At 34.5% G+C, this 16,109-nt stretch overlaps 1 protein-coding gene across 12 annotated transcripts in view; it reads right to left on the reverse strand.

The window, feature by feature from the left end:
- Positions 1–16,109, reverse strand: part of Meltrin (disintegrin and metalloproteinase domain-containing protein meltrin) — a 194,333-nt gene that overhangs the window by 20,102 nt on the left and 158,122 nt on the right. For all 12 annotated transcript variants that reach the window (XM_017609279.1, XM_017609277.1, XM_017609272.1 and 9 more), the window contains one exon: positions 3,283–3,413. In XM_017609279.1, the coding sequence (XP_017464768.1) occupies positions 3,283–3,413 (131 nt within the window). The remainder of the gene's footprint in view (positions 1–3,282; positions 3,414–16,109) is intronic.

The following is a 16,109-nucleotide window of genomic DNA, read 5'->3' on the forward strand; positions in this document are numbered from 1 at the left end:
AAAAATACTTTTAAGGGCGCAGTGACACACGCCGGGTATTTGCTAGTTATAAATAAAATGTTTTTGTTTTTTTTATGACCTGGTATGCAGGATAGCGCACCCTTTATTCTACACAGAATCACACGCACAACCACTGGATTAACCATTGGTTCCATCAACCCATTATATGCTTTACATAAATATGATTGTCCAGTGGTCGATCATATTTCAACAGACTAATTTAATTTCAGCATGCTAATTGTGGGCGTTTTTCAATTTACGGAGTGGTTTCTAAACATTCACTCATATTGATACATTCATACATATTTACATACATACATATGTATATACAAATGCACGTTGCAGGATAAATATATTTAGGGTAATCATGAACATGTCTATGCTCATACTATGTAGGTACGTGCATATGTTAGTTACCAGTCTCGGGTGAAGGGACCGCTTAACAGTATTCACGCGTGCGCGTCCTTAATGACCTTACTCAATTTTGAAGCCAAAGAGGTATACATATGTACACAGGGGTGAACCTAAACGTAAAACTATGTTTCGATCACGAATACGGTGTTGCTTTTTTTTCATTGGCATCTTCCCAATCTAAACTTTTGTATTCATATTGAGGTTCTTTATACATAACTGTTTTTCGACTGCGGCTGATATCAAGCAACTTTTTCAATTGCCTTTTTCTTTAGAATGTTTCGTTAGTTCTTCATTGTGCTCTTGGCAGCTCTTGTTTTCGTAGTTTTGTGCCGTAGCAAAAGATCGTTTCATCGAAGCATAGAAATAGTGCGGAAAGCTACTGCAAGCCTTGTTTTTGTGAGTGTGGCATAGTCTATATCACTGTGAAAGTCATAAAATTCGCATTCTATCTTTTCCCGTATACATCACCTTTGCAAACAGAATCATGATTATAAATGGTTCTCTAAATTTTGTTCGAAAACGAAGTTTTTTGGGCATGCTGTAACCGATTTACCAATTTATGCCAAACTTTCTACAGTATTCAACTGTGGTTCAACACAGAAAAGAGTTAACAATTTTCGAAATCGGACAATAACAATGGCCAACCTCTTAGATAACTGCGATAAATCAGTAACTACTGAAGCAAATTCAATCAAAGTGGATGTATGCCAATAATATCTTAGCAGTCAATGAGATTACCACAAATTTCGGTTGAATTATTGCATTTGGTATAAAAAAGCTATATGCTGAAAATTTTGGAAATCTGGCTAAAATTACTTTCACTTTCTATATAACTTAAAACCATCTCTTAACAATAAATAAGACTATTATGGATTTTTGGACCTTTTGACTAGATATGGGTATGTTCTGAAAAGATACATCCAAAAGAAAAAAAGATCAACCTAGGTCAAACTTTATAATGCCAATCGAAAGCTAAATATTTCGTCGTTCGTGTACTAAAAGTGTATACTAAATAATTGTTCCATTACATAGCAAGATATCAAAGCTTTGCTATCTAATTTTCCTAATAAAAATTTCTTTGTAGTAAAAATATTTTCCAAAAAGCAATATTTAGAAATCGATAAATATGTAATTGAAAACATGCGTAATAGTTTAGCATGATTCAACAACACTGGATCACAAATTTTAGTTTAGTTTTTGTTCTGCAGACGCCACTATCCAGTACCTACGTAGAATTGCTCGGTGATTCGGAAAATCGAGCTTTTTTTCTATGGATACGTTTTCGAGATATTTGCAATTTACCGCTATTCAGCTTGAAACAAAAAGTGGTTCCCCTTAATCACGTATATCTTACGAAGCAATTTAATAATCCTAATATGACGGCAAATGAAAGCTAATAAAATTCCCTATAAACCACATATACATCACTTACCGATGGGACTTATAGTTTCTACCACATTAATTAATGATTCCAGTCTTTTATATTTTTTAATGAAAAAATTAAAAAAAAAATTTAAATTTAACAGAAGAAAAAATTACAGGTTCTGCGCCAAATTTTTGCTTCTGTTACAAGAAAATCAAGTTACTACTGAAGAAAATCGATGGATAAATAAAGATAAAAAGTAATCAAATGAAAATACGCAAAGATTTTTTGTGTGAAAAATTAGCAGGAAAGAAGGTTGCTCATACGCCTCGTACACCTGAGTAACACGTTTTCTACTCATTACTTCTTTATTTATCCATCGCTTTTCTTCATTAGGAACTTGATATTTTTTGTATCAGAAGATGTTTTCGCACAAATGCAAAAATTTGGCACAGAACGTGTTATTTTTTTTTTCTGTTAAAGTTTGATTTTCTTTTTAATTTTTTCATTAAAAAATAAATAAAACCGGAATGATTAATTAATTTGTCAGAAACTATCAGTCCCATCGGTAAGTGATGTATATATGGTTTATCGAGAATTTTATTAGCTTTGATTTGACGTATCTCATTTTAAGATTGTAAAATTTGTTCGTAAGATATACGTAATTTCGTTTGAAGAAATTAACTCCATTTTCGGAATCACCGAGCAATTCTATATAGAAATTGGATGGTGGCATCTGGAGAACAAAAACCAAACTAAAATTGGTGATCCAGTATAGTTAAAGGTTTGCTCACTAGTTACATTAGGGTTTTGACACTCCCTTACAGAAAGTTGCACACAAACACGCATCCACACACTGCGCCTTGCTAAGGGAGCCGATTTTGTCAAGAGGGAACGAGAAAACTGTTTTCTGAGCAAACCTTTTATTTTATTGAATTGTGATAGTTAAGAACATGCCATGTTCTTTAAGTCTTATACCAAAAAGTTATGTAAAACGTGGTGACTAATGGTTTAATGAGAAGTAAAAATGTTGCATTTTTACAGGTAACCGACTCAAAAATACTTCTTAAGCCGGTGTAACACGATTTGTAAATTTGTACAGATTTGTACATTTTGGCGGTCACACCGTGGTGTTGTCTAGAAAATTGTATCAAAAATGGGTTTAGCTAAAAAACTCTGTATCTGTCAAAATGTACAAATGTATAAATCGTGTGGTCCCTGCTTTAGAAAAAAAAAAGTAAACAGTGATGTTGATACAAACTGAATTATTTACAAAAATTATTGTTGACGAATGTTACGTTTGAGTTTTACGATTACTTTTATTAATTAAACTTGTCGATTAAAGTTAATTTTCAGATTGATACAGCTTATTTTTTTAACCATGTGGTTAAAAAAAAGTGTGGCAAATATATTATCCTACACAGTAATACCGACTTTTTCATACATTCCTTGTCTCTTATACCTTATTGAAATGTGTTTCAGTCGCTTTTCTCCCTCTTACTCACCTCCGCCTCCAATGTACTTCGTAGGGCGCGTTTATGTCGCCCATGTAGAATTTCAGGGCGTATCGTGGAATGGCTTGAGAACTCATTAAGGGCAGGAAAAAAATCACCAGTCTGTGGAAGTGATGAATGTGCTGGAAAAGACAATTAAGACAAAAATAAAATGAGACCACTCGAATGAAACATGGAATTAGTTAAATTAGTAAAAGAAAAATGTGTGAATTCCAACCGAGTGAGAACAACCAACAATTGAGAGGTGAAAGAATGGAAAGTACACCCAAAGCAACTACCTAGAGCTATATGTGCATGTACTTACACACATACATATATGTAATCGCTTTAACACCTTTGTCAATGCAGAAAAGACAAATTAACGTAAATTTAGAAACGTAATGACATTTTAAATGCTAAGCGAACAACAACAAAAACTATGATAAAGATTTACACACATGTAGCAAACAGTTTCCTCCCTGCAGGGAAACCGCGAACTAGTGAATCAAATTTCTAATTCCGTACTAGAACTTTATCGCCAAAAACGAACCAGTTCGATAGTAACTAGTGTTATACCTATAAAAATTATTTTATTGTACCTTTTTTGGTGGCTTTTTCGTTCAAATACGCAGAATGGAACTGCACTTCCCAGATGCTTTGAGCTTGGTAATACAAAATAAAAATTTGTGCTAACATTTTAACATCTTGGGACCCTCTGGAATCTAACCAACAACAGCAAGCACCTCTGCAAACTCCGCTACAGCTAAAGGTATGTAAATACATTTCTTACAATTTAATTTCAAATTGAAAACACATTGCTTTCAAAATAACTTAAAATTGCACGCACGGAGGAACCAAAAAGATTGAAAAATCATAATACGTTTTTCTTTCGTCTGTCGATTTTAGATTTGGTTCGGAACTATAGAATTTAGGACTAGTTCGGATGCAGCGGGGGGCAATTGGCACTTCCTAGGACATCGCCATGTTCAATTCGCCAGTTACTTGCATGCAAAAGAGATTTATCGCTAACTAGTACTGGCTCTAAATATACTAGAAGCGCACCAGTTCGTAACCAGAGATTTTCCCCACAGGGCTCACATACATACATATTTACATACATGTACGTGAATCAGGCAGCCACATAATCCATTTACAAGGCTGTGATCCGAAATATTTTATGCCATAAATTTTCAAATGTGTACATGTATAGGAAAGTGGAGATGCACCAGCTGAACATTGACATTGACAGAATTTGGAAATCCAGATTTATGTATGTAATAGCCAACAAGCTGTGACACCGAATATGGGAGGTAAATGGAATAGGTACAGATTTGAATGACTGCTTGTGTGTTGTTGAAACTGGGTAAGACAACCGCTGCAACAACACACGATAATTGAACATGAGAAACTGTGGTTAGTCTCTAATTACAGGCATTAGATGGCAGTACAAGATGCGTGTCTACTGCCAAAAGCCGTATGTATGTAAACTCGATAATCGTTTTAAATTATCTATGAGTAGCGGTAGACTGCTGGGCAAAATAACACGACCAACTGGATTAACCCTTGGTGAACAATTATGTAGGTAATTATGTATACGCGCTGAGCATGAGCAGAGATGCTTGGGTAAGATAACTATAAGATAAACTGTAGTTTTTAGCCATTTGAAACTTGCCCTTTATTATAATAGAATTGAATGAGCTAAAAAACTGCATACTCATAATCTTTCTAGGAAATCTTATTAAAAAGCTCGACAATTTTACGAAAGTTTGTTGATTTTTTTAATATTGCATAAAGTTTGAAACTTGAATTTATCATATATGTAATACTCCTATATTGGCAGTAAGAGCTAGTACCGTCCGAAAACACTACAGTACAGAAATATCAATAAACACGTACGAAAGAAAAGGAACACATGCGTTTATAAATAAACATGTACACAACACATATACGAAAACGGCACTCAAGTACACAATACATTGACAAAAACGGCACTAGACTGTCTCGCTTTGATTTCGGAATGCTTACACATTGAGAAGTTAGCTTACTGCCAATATAGAAGTATTACATATATGGAATTTATACGGTTTATTTTTTAATAAAAAATAACTAAAATTAAAAACCAAGCAAAACACACAACTGACTCCAATTTTCAAATACAAATTTTGGTGTACCGTTAATTTCTTCATGATCCAATTATCGGATCTAAACAAAATCAGTATGGGACCACTCTTAAGTTATCACTTTTCGATGAATTATCGAAATCGGTTAACGTGGTCCAAATTTATGCGGTAACATATATACAAAAAAAAATATAATAAAAAATCTGACGAATTGATAACCTTGTCCCTTTTTGAAGTCAGTTAACAAATAACAAATTATGAAAGCTTGTCAATATCTATGTGGTACGGCTATAATTTTTTTGACCACTGTACATGTACATACATATTGAACTTATAACCCACTATCAATGCAACTCGGTAATTTGGTTGAGCACTCTAAGATTTGCGATAATGACGAATAATGAGCGAATTAAATTTGCATCTACTGACTGTGGCGAGTTATGCGGCAAAATAGAAGTAAAATTGTCACAACGCGTAAATAACAATTGTTTAGTGGTAATAACAAAAAGTACACGTAATTGACATATGCTGACATCACCGACAGTTTGCTAGAGAAAACAAGAAAACAGTTACACGAAAGAACGAAAAAAACATACATACATAAATGAGCGCAACAACGCGTGCCGTAAAAGTTTAACCGTGTTGACAGCTAAAGTCAGAAAGCTTGACAAGAAAAAACTGAAAATAGACTACATTTTTTAAGTTGTCAAAAACTTCATTTTAATCTTTTTGATGTTCAAAAGGTAAGGGTACAGCATAAACTTGAAACTTCAGTTGATGACAGCAAAGCAATGTTTTTGAAAGGTCAAGGAAAAAAGAGAAATGTGGCGACGCACAATGTGACGCCACAGTGTCCGAGAAAAATGTGTGTAAATATTCTCATATGCACATTTACATACCATACATATGCATGTGCATATGTAAGGACCCATTTGAATATTTTTCTTTGGAGCGCTTTCGAATCTCGGGGTTCAGGGAAAAATTCCCAGATTTTATACAATTGTTTTTTTTTACATCAATTCCAGTAAGGATTACATTAAAAATCGAACTGGCGCATTTTTTACATTTAAAACAGATACCTGCTATTGAAGAACTGTGTTTTTTACCATTCGCGAGATTTTTTCACTCATTTTTACACAACTCATGGATATGAGGTAGAATCCATATTACTTAGTACTGACTTATTCTCTTATTTTAGCCCGAACGCTGCATAGTGCGCCCAATTATTATCTAGAGAAAAGCTTCTTACTAAGCAGCCCTGTCGGCCGCTGGATCCAGACAACGCCACGCACTAAGGTGACAAGTTTTAAAAATAAATTTCAAAACTTTTAGACAAAATTTCATGGGAATTATGCGTGAGTCGCATGGATTTTCCACGTGCCAGCGGTGGAGCAAGACAATAAAGCGGCAGCAGAAAAAAAAAACGTTCGGCCATGACAACTTGGCGCAGTTTTGCCCCCATTTCCTATTTCTTCTATATTTTCTTTGAGTACCAACGGCGCGACGTGGCGGCATACATATGTAAAAGAGTGACGCACACCTAATTAATGCCGCACATGATTGAAAGTCCTCCGAGAACATTAATACCTGATACATGACTACATATATTTGTGCATATACATGTGTACATACATATATGTGTGCACATTTAATACAATTAGGTTGAATATATTAATTTAAAAAAATGTGCCGTGAAGTGTTGAAAATATGTACCTATGTGTGTAGATATAAACGAACATACATACATACATATATTTTGGGGACACGTTCTCTCTCTCTGTCTGGTTCAATGAAACTACAAGCCCCCACAAATTGGCTGCCATAAAGAGTGGCAACGGCGACGCGGATGATGAGTGTCATACAATTTAGGATTTAAAAAAAATTAAGGCACACTTTTCTATGAAAAGCGAAATGCTTTGGCTTTACGCACTCGTACATAAGAAAGTTTTCTGACAGATCGCATAAATTACAAAAATATTGGTCGTGGAAATGTATAGTTTTGTAGATATGTACATACACATGTATGTATGTGTACTCTTAATTTGTATGCGTCTTTATTACCATGCAAACATTCGAACGCATTTTAGAGTCAGAAAAGTCTAAGAATTCTTTATAACTATCTCAGAATTCTTTATAAATAATTCCCTTCTTAGGAGGTCGCGCTAATACGAGTTCAAGTTAGAAGTCATATACTTCTTCTTCTTATTTGGCTCTGTAACCACCTTAGCGATTTTGGCCGAGCTCAACAAAGCACACTAGTCGTTTCCCTTCTGTGCCCAATGTTGAAAATTGGAAATGCCAAATGAAACCAACTCCTTCTCCGCCTGGTCTTTCCAATACATCTGGGCCCTTCTCTTCCTTTGTTACCACCAGCGCGTTCCGAGTTGAATACTTTCGGAGCAGGAGTGTCTTTGCCCATTCGCACGACATTTCGAAGCCAGCGCAGCCGATGCATTTTAATTCGCTGCACTATGTTCATTTCGTTGTAAAGTTCGTCGTTCCATCGTTTGCGGTACTCACCGTCGCCAATGCGTAAAGGCCCGTAAATTTTCCGGAGTCATATTAAGGTTGAAATATGACGCCTTTTTGAGTCTTAAAAACGTTTACTTCTACGAAAACTTTGTTACTTTTGTTCAACTCAGAATTTAAGACCCCAAAAGAGTCCGGATGAGTCAGTATTGTTGAAGAGGTACTACAGTGTTGAGCTCCCTGAGTCTGAATGCTGGCTTAACTCCAACTTGTGCCTCCAAAATTGACAAGGTCAAGATCTGGAGTCTATATCGAAAGTAACGGAGGCAATCTTCACTTGTGGAAAATAAGTGGAGAAGCAGGAGCCCTCTTAATACTTTCAAATTAGTTCGGCAATGCAAGTCCTAAGTGGGTGCTAGATTACTCGGGAGTAACTGCTAATGAGGCATCTGTCATCTGGCTAGGAAAGGCTCAGATCAGGCATTACTTGATTTGTTACCAGTTGCATCACTCGCACCTATTTAAGTCAGTTCTTTTGTCAGATATTGCTGCGGTGCCTGTACATTGCCACCTTCTCACAACTGTGTGTTTATGTACATTCGTATTTTAATTACACTCTTTCATCAGCATGGTGTCGACGATATTTAGCGGGCCAGATAACTTAGCTCCATTCTCATGACATTTAAACATAGGCAGTGATATGCCGTGTCCAAATCGTTTCAATGCTTCTTGGTCCTCCAATTTTAGAAAGTATTTTAAAATGGCAGCCCACATTTAGAAGGTTTTTAACTATTGCACCCAAGTAGCATATCTGCAGTAATGATTCGGTTTTATGCCTTCCCACTATGAATTTTGATGTTTCTAGTTTTTTCCTTCTAAGTTATAGAAGGGTTCAGCTTTTTTAACCAGCCCTTTGTATGACGAGTTACAGGGTTTGGCTTGTTTTCTACCTGTGAGATGTATTTTACTACGATCACCAGCGTTGATGATATGTATAATATACTGCAATTAGGAAGGAACTAAAAGCGATCCAAGTACCGAACCCTCACTGAGCTCCTTCGGTTATCTATCTAGTTTCGCTGCGTCATGCCGCTGAGGTAGCTAAAGATTATGCCGAGGTATGTTGGAACGTGTAGCCTTTCGAGTGATTGAGAGATCTGTTCCCAGTTCGCGGTATTGAACGTATTTTCGACGTCTAGTATTATTATGATACAGGGTGACTCTCCCATTTTCCGCAACAAGACTGGATATTGCACTTTCCAAATATTCGAAAAGGTACCATCCACGAGGTACATCTGCATTACTTGTGCGAAAAACACTGAGTCTTTCTTAATTGCTAAATTTAGAGCTACGATTAGGGCGCCATTGGAAATGAGAGACGTTCGCTTATTAATCATTTTGAAAACTGCGATGATTTCTTCCGGTGTTACTACTTCTATTAGATTAACGTGGCATGGTATTTCACAGTACTTTCTCAAAAAGACATTTTGGCAGAGCCTTTTCAATTTTGGACTTCACGACCTTGCATTTGGGGCTCCAAGTTTTGGTGTCAGCATTAGTGCAGAGCTGTGTTCTACATTCTTATAAACCTACTCAATTTCTTATTTTTTTCGAGATCGTCTCTTAGCGCGCAGGCAATTTTCTTGTTTGATCTATGTATATACTGGTTTTTACTTTTCGCAGGTACCTTTCCTCGATATGCATGTGTGGCAACATTTGCAGAATAATGTCACAAGGTTTTCGTCTCCTTATTTCGGCCCTTCCAACACCCAGGGTGGTCCTTATATATGAGCTTAAAAAATAATCATCCTTTGTAGATATGTGTATTCCATCAGTGACAATTTATCAGTAAGATCATAAGGAGGTAATGCTCGCCGAACTGCCATAAGTTTTGTTTTTCAATGAGTTGGTGCTAAAGTAAGAATCTTCCCTGCAAACCAAAGTTCCCGAAATCTTAACGAAATCTTTAGGAGTATCTGATTTCTGTAACGATTTTTTTCCGAATCTTCAAAGAAAATTATATGAAGTGGTTGACACGAACTCGTAAAGAAATTTCTGTACGAAAAATAAAGAAAATTCTGAAAAAAGTCTGCAAGAAATTCTTCACATAGCAGCATTATTTTCATTTCTTCACCGATTTTCTTCCGAAATTTCGTAAAAGAATGGAAGTGTGCGTAATTTATTTCATTTTAGAAAATTCGGAAAAAAATCGGATGATATCTTTCCGAATTCGTTAAAATTTCTTTACGATTCAGAATACTCTGAAAAAATGGTTTGCAGGGTCCTTTGAACTTTGATTTCCTTTTCGAAAGGTACTGATTCTATATATATACATAAACATAAATATGTTAGTGTTTGACCAAGCTTCTCCTCAGATTTCTGGCATGCGACTTAATGTTGTTACACAAAGGGGAGAGACCTACAGTTTTATGCCGACTACAAACGGCGATTGTATTTTTATGAGAAGAAATAAATTATTTATGTTTTATTTTTTTTTTTGTGTTGGTCGGAAATTGGGCTCGAACCCAGGCCCTGCGGAATGGCAGTGTGCAACCACTGCACCACAGCGGCCGCTGATTCTACTTTCGCTAAAAGTCCAATACTGCGAAGATTTGAAGCACAGCTCGTACTATGTTTGTATGTATAAATACCCTGCAGGAAATGTATCTAACTAATAACTTAAAGTAAGCTTAGGAAAGAGCTAAAAGTCGCTATTATCTGTATATTTTCTTTGACGAAAGCTAACTATATGTCTATGGCGGTGGCCGCGAAATAGTCAAGGGTGGTTACCTATGCTTTTGATATAACTAACATTTGGACATAAAATATCAATAGGAAAAATAAAATATTTCTTGTATTTATTTTGTTATTTACTTTATTTATTTTATTATATTTCATATTTGTTTAGGTGGTCCCATATTCGAACTCCGTCACACATAACTTCAAAATGATAATATGAAATTTCGATCTTAATTTAATTTGTCCTCAATTCGAAAAGGAATTTGCGAAGTGCAGGATATTTAAATAGAAATGCGTTTAAAGAAAACAATCTCCTGCATTACTCCTGAATTACTTGACAACTAGTTTCAAGTTAGCTTTTTGTAGCTAACTACAAGCTATGTATTTTATAGAAATCCCTCAAAAAAGCTAACTACCAATCAATTCATAATTTGAAATTGATAATTTTTTCTGCAAGGTAATTTATGTATATATGTATGTATGAATATATGTATGTATGAATATATGTATGCATGCACATATTTTCAAACACTCAATCTTGTTACGTTTCTTCCCAGAAATGCAATTATTTTTCATCATATTGAAGTTGCTAGAAAATGTGTTGTTGAGCAAATGCCAATGGTTTTGTCATCAACACCCCGAGGAATGTAAAAGTAATTTAAAAATCTGCTTCACATTTACATTAAAATAGTGCATATGTATGTCTGCAATATAAACATGCATACATACCTTCGTAAGCACTGTGTATTTGTGTGTGTAAATAAATACTTTTTACCGTGATGACAGCACTGAGCACATCGCCCACAAGCAGCATTCAAGTGTAATTAAACTAACAGGTGTGACTGAAGGACATTTAGTATTCTATCTAGATATATGTTCATACATGCATTTGTATATTATTTAAGATATGAAGAAACATAAAATAACAACATCCAACAGCAAAAATGTAATAAAAAGAGAAGTGTTAGTTGAGAGATGAAAACGATAAAACAGAAATATCAAACGGATGATAAAATAATCCACATATCTAAAGGCAGAAATCGATTGCAGCAAAATTAAATAAATTTAATTTAAACAAGCCTGCCATCTTGATATTATTATGCCCTAGTAAACAAAAATCAGGAATTTAAGTACACATATAGATATTGTAAAATGCACTCAAGTCATAAATAAACACCTATCATTCGTTTGCATACATTTGTATTTATGTATGTATGTACATGGACATAAAAAATATATATATGTATGTATATGTTTTCTTAAATCGAAAACGACCTCCAGCCGCAAGGATATGCATTCATACGCTATTTTCTCACATATGTAAATACTTACCTATGTACTTATGTATATACATACATACCCTGTAGGGAAACGCACTAGAGCCGAACTGCTTCGATTGCATACTAGCAACTTTCCTTAGCTATGAGATGCCATATTGACGATAAGAAAGTGCCAAATAAAAAAATAAAACTGCCAAAAAATATGTCATTCTTTTTAATCCTTCCCATTTAGCAATAAAATAAGAACCACATTTCTAAAACAAAATTGCAACGATAAAATAAGATAAACCTGTTGAACAACCTTTAGAAATTAGAATATTTTAGTTGGAAAAAGAAGTACCTACACGCAAGGGATTTCACAAAAATGTATTGAATTATTTTATTTCAAAAGTGTCATTTTGGCTTTATTACTTTTCGATGGTTCCGAACCACTTCTAAATTCGACAGACTAATTTTAGTTCTTTATTTAGTTTCTTTATGTATTTCCGAACCAGTTTTAAGTTTGTTAGCCTAGATCTAGATTTCATATGAAGTGCTTTTTATTCTTTGGGACTTATCATATATGCAAATAATTGAATGGCAACTTTAAATCCTTCATCCATACTTTTACAAAATATAGGCAAATAGCTGATTTAGCAGCGCATGTGCACAACGAAAGATCCATCCTGATCGAAATCAATCGATATAGCGCTTTCGACAATGTGTTTTCACTTATTTCCTTTTTGGTTGTTGTTGTTTCCGACAGGGTGGGTGTATGATGTATTATGGAACGAATTTCCGTCATCCCTTGTCAAATTTGGTTTGGAGACAAACCGGTTTCGGCGTTGTGCCCTCTTCAGTGTCATTTTTCGTTCTCGTTTTCGTTTTCACTTATTTGACGACAAAGGCCATTGAATTTTACATAGCGAAAACAAGCCTTAAGCTACAGATACGTAGTTTTAAAAAGTAAAATGCAATTTAGGGATTCACAACGGTGTCGTAAGTGTCGTATTGTTTTTCATATGTTTAGAGAACCTGACCAATAAACAACTATCTTTTAACACTGCCAAAATTCATAATGTGACCTTGATGGTACTTTGCGAACCCCCGTAATATATTTATTAGGCGTTTAAAGTTTACGACATACAACCATACGACACTTAAGACACCGTTGTGAATACCCCAAATAGCAATATTAAAGTGCCACACTTCGCTGCCGCACGGCTGGTGAGAATCAAATTACTTCTAGACTGGTTAGTTTTTGGCGATAAATAACTAGTACTGAACTAAAAATTAGATTCACTAGAAAGGATTTACCCTGCAGGGAATATTCAGATGCATATTTGTATGTATTAAAATGTATGTATGTATGTACATATAGTATATGCCACTCAGCAGGCGCCATAACCCAACTACTTAGTTCATTGTGTCGTTGACAGCCTCGACACAGGACAAGGAAGATGCAGAAAATCAATACTAAAAAATGCTTGGCGCTATGAAGCGACAGCAACGGAGGCTATGAAATTGATGGTTGCAAGTAAATATTTCGACATTTTATGGCAACAAACATGTGTGCATACATACATGCATAGATACTTATGAATATATACTTATTTACATCCAAATGCATGAGATTACATTGTAACACGAGTAGTTTCCATACTAAGAGAATCGAATGACACCAAAGCATTGGCAATTAAAACTGGATCAGCGGCACAGCATGGGCATCGCTACTGACATACATATATCGACGGTATTTTGGCAAAATCTTCTATCTCAGAAATCAGTACTACTTCGTATCTCGTAAATTTAATTCAAAATAGCCTTAAAATACTACGATTCATTACATATTATCTATTCTTAATTAACTAAAAAGCACTTAATATTTAATATTCAGTAAAAAAGTTATTAAAAGCGATTTTCAGTTATTAATAGAGATTTTGTTTGTTAGAGAGTGTTGTTTGAGAGAGTTTTGAGATACGAGGTTTTGCCAAACTCCGTCGATATGTACGTAAGCCTGAAAGTTGCTCATATTCTTCCTTAAATATGTATATTATGTGCATTTGATTGTATGTTTCTATGTATGTATCATTAGTCTGAGGATGATACAGATAGTAAGTAGCTCCCGCCTAGAGTTGGGAAATTTAGTGTATTTTGTGATCAGAGATTATAGTTCAAATCACTTGAATGAACTAGTTCATTACATTCTCATTTTCGTTGTTAGTGTTTCCGCCAACTTTTCTGGACAAAACCTGTAAAACTGTCAAAAAGCAAAATTTCTCTCAGAGAAAATGCAAATGTACTTTTTTTCTTATTCAACTTTCAAATGTTTGAACAGCTGATGGTTTGACACTTTACAAGATTTTACCAGAAAAAAATCTTCGGGTAAAATCTTGCAACTTCTGACAAAGAGAGGATAGATTTTACTATCTCATTTTTCCCCTATTTTACCAGAGAACCGAGTACGGGAACGATTTCTGGTAAATTCCTGCAAATTCTTCCAACTTCTTGCAATTTAGGGAACATACATACACAATTTTAATTCACAATTTGTTTTTCCAAAATTTCAGATTTGAACGAATGTACAAAATTTTCTTCCTATTTTTTTGGAATTACAATAAAAGTCTAAATTTACAAAAAGTAAAACTGGAGGAGGGATGCCACCTGTTTCAAAAATCAAAATCAACTTGAATTAAGGGAATTATTTATTTTAAATTTGTATATAAATATGGGTGTCAGGCGCAGGATGCTTAAAAAGGTTGTAGTTTTAAAAAGTTAAATTTAAATTAAACACAAGCTGTCTGAAAAACTAAAAAAAGAAAGATTGTCAAAAAAACCTTAAGATTGAACCTTTAGAATATTATTGAGGTGTGTATCATCGGAATATGTTTTAGTTGGAAAATATTTTGAAGATCGCCAGGTACTAGGGAAACTAGCTTAGCTTCTCCTGGCTCTGGTGAAATCCCCAACACACCCAATAATGGAATGTTCCTTGGGATGCTGGAACTAATACCTCAGAATGACCCCTTTTTTGTCCGACATATCAAAGAATGCGAAAATAAGGGACGAGGGCACGCGAATAACTTATCTTAATTCACCGGCGAGGAAATAATAACTTTGATGGGTAAGAAAGTACAGGCAGAAATAATTATCAAAAAGACATAATACACGTACTATTCTATCTCGTTTAATACTGTATGCATGTCACGCGAGAATTTCAAAAGATACAAAATGAATAGAAACGCGTGGTTAAAAGTGAAGAACCCAATAAATAACGATACTGTTAAAATTAATACATTTATGTTATCCCCTTAATTGTAACTCAAAAAAGGTATTGATATTTTAAAAAAGTTTTTAGAAAAAAAAATAACATGATTCTTTTAAACAGAGTCGCTTCTGGTTTCCACTGTTAACGATTTAAAAATTTTGGGCAGAAAAGTACTTTTTAAACAAATTTGAAATGAAATTAGTTTGAAAGATTGTAAAAAATCGTATTCAAATTGAACATTTGAAAACACATTTACATGTAAAAATGATAATACAAAATTTTGGTTTTGTGTTTCTGAAATATGAAGAAGCTTTTGTGAAGCGTAGAACGAAAGCGTATTCAAACAAAAAAAAATCGCCAAACGAAAATCTTTTTAAGCTATACCAAATATTATTGGGAGCGAAATCATGTTTTTTAGTTTGAAACAAACATGATATAGTTTTTTTCTCAGTATGTATATGTTTGCATGTTCACTTGTTGTCCACCGTCGATTTATTATTTTCCGCAACAGATGGGCTACCCAAAAAGTCGGCTATTTATCAGCATTGCAATATGTTTCCGACATTAAGATATTTTCCATGTATTTAATTAGAATTGCATCTTGAGATATGTAGGGTGTGGCAGGCGTGTCGGGTAAGCTATTGTTTAATAAAATTAAAAATACTTAGTTTTCCAAAAAAAATATCAGTTTTTGAAGATTACAGTTCTTTTGTTTAAAATATAGTTGCTTATTGAGAAAATATACGGCAAAAAAAAAGAAATTATTGTCAAAAATATTGATTTTTTTTTATATAATATAATAATAATAATAATAGATTGGCGCTTACACATATGTTAGTGTTTGGCCGAGCTTCTCCTCCGATTTGTGGCGTGCGCCTTGATGTTGTCACACAAAGCGGAGGGACCTACAGTTTTACGCCGACTCCGAACGGCGATTGTATTTTTATGAGAAGCTGTTTTTCATGGCAGAAATACACTCGGAGG

This window comes from Rhagoletis zephyria, unplaced genomic scaffold (assembly GCF_001687245.7).
Source record: "Rhagoletis zephyria isolate East Lansing unplaced genomic scaffold, Rhagoletis_zephyria_1.1 Rzeph_scaffold_00208, whole genome shotgun sequence".
NCBI lineage: Eukaryota > Metazoa > Arthropoda > Insecta > Diptera > Tephritidae > Rhagoletis > Rhagoletis zephyria.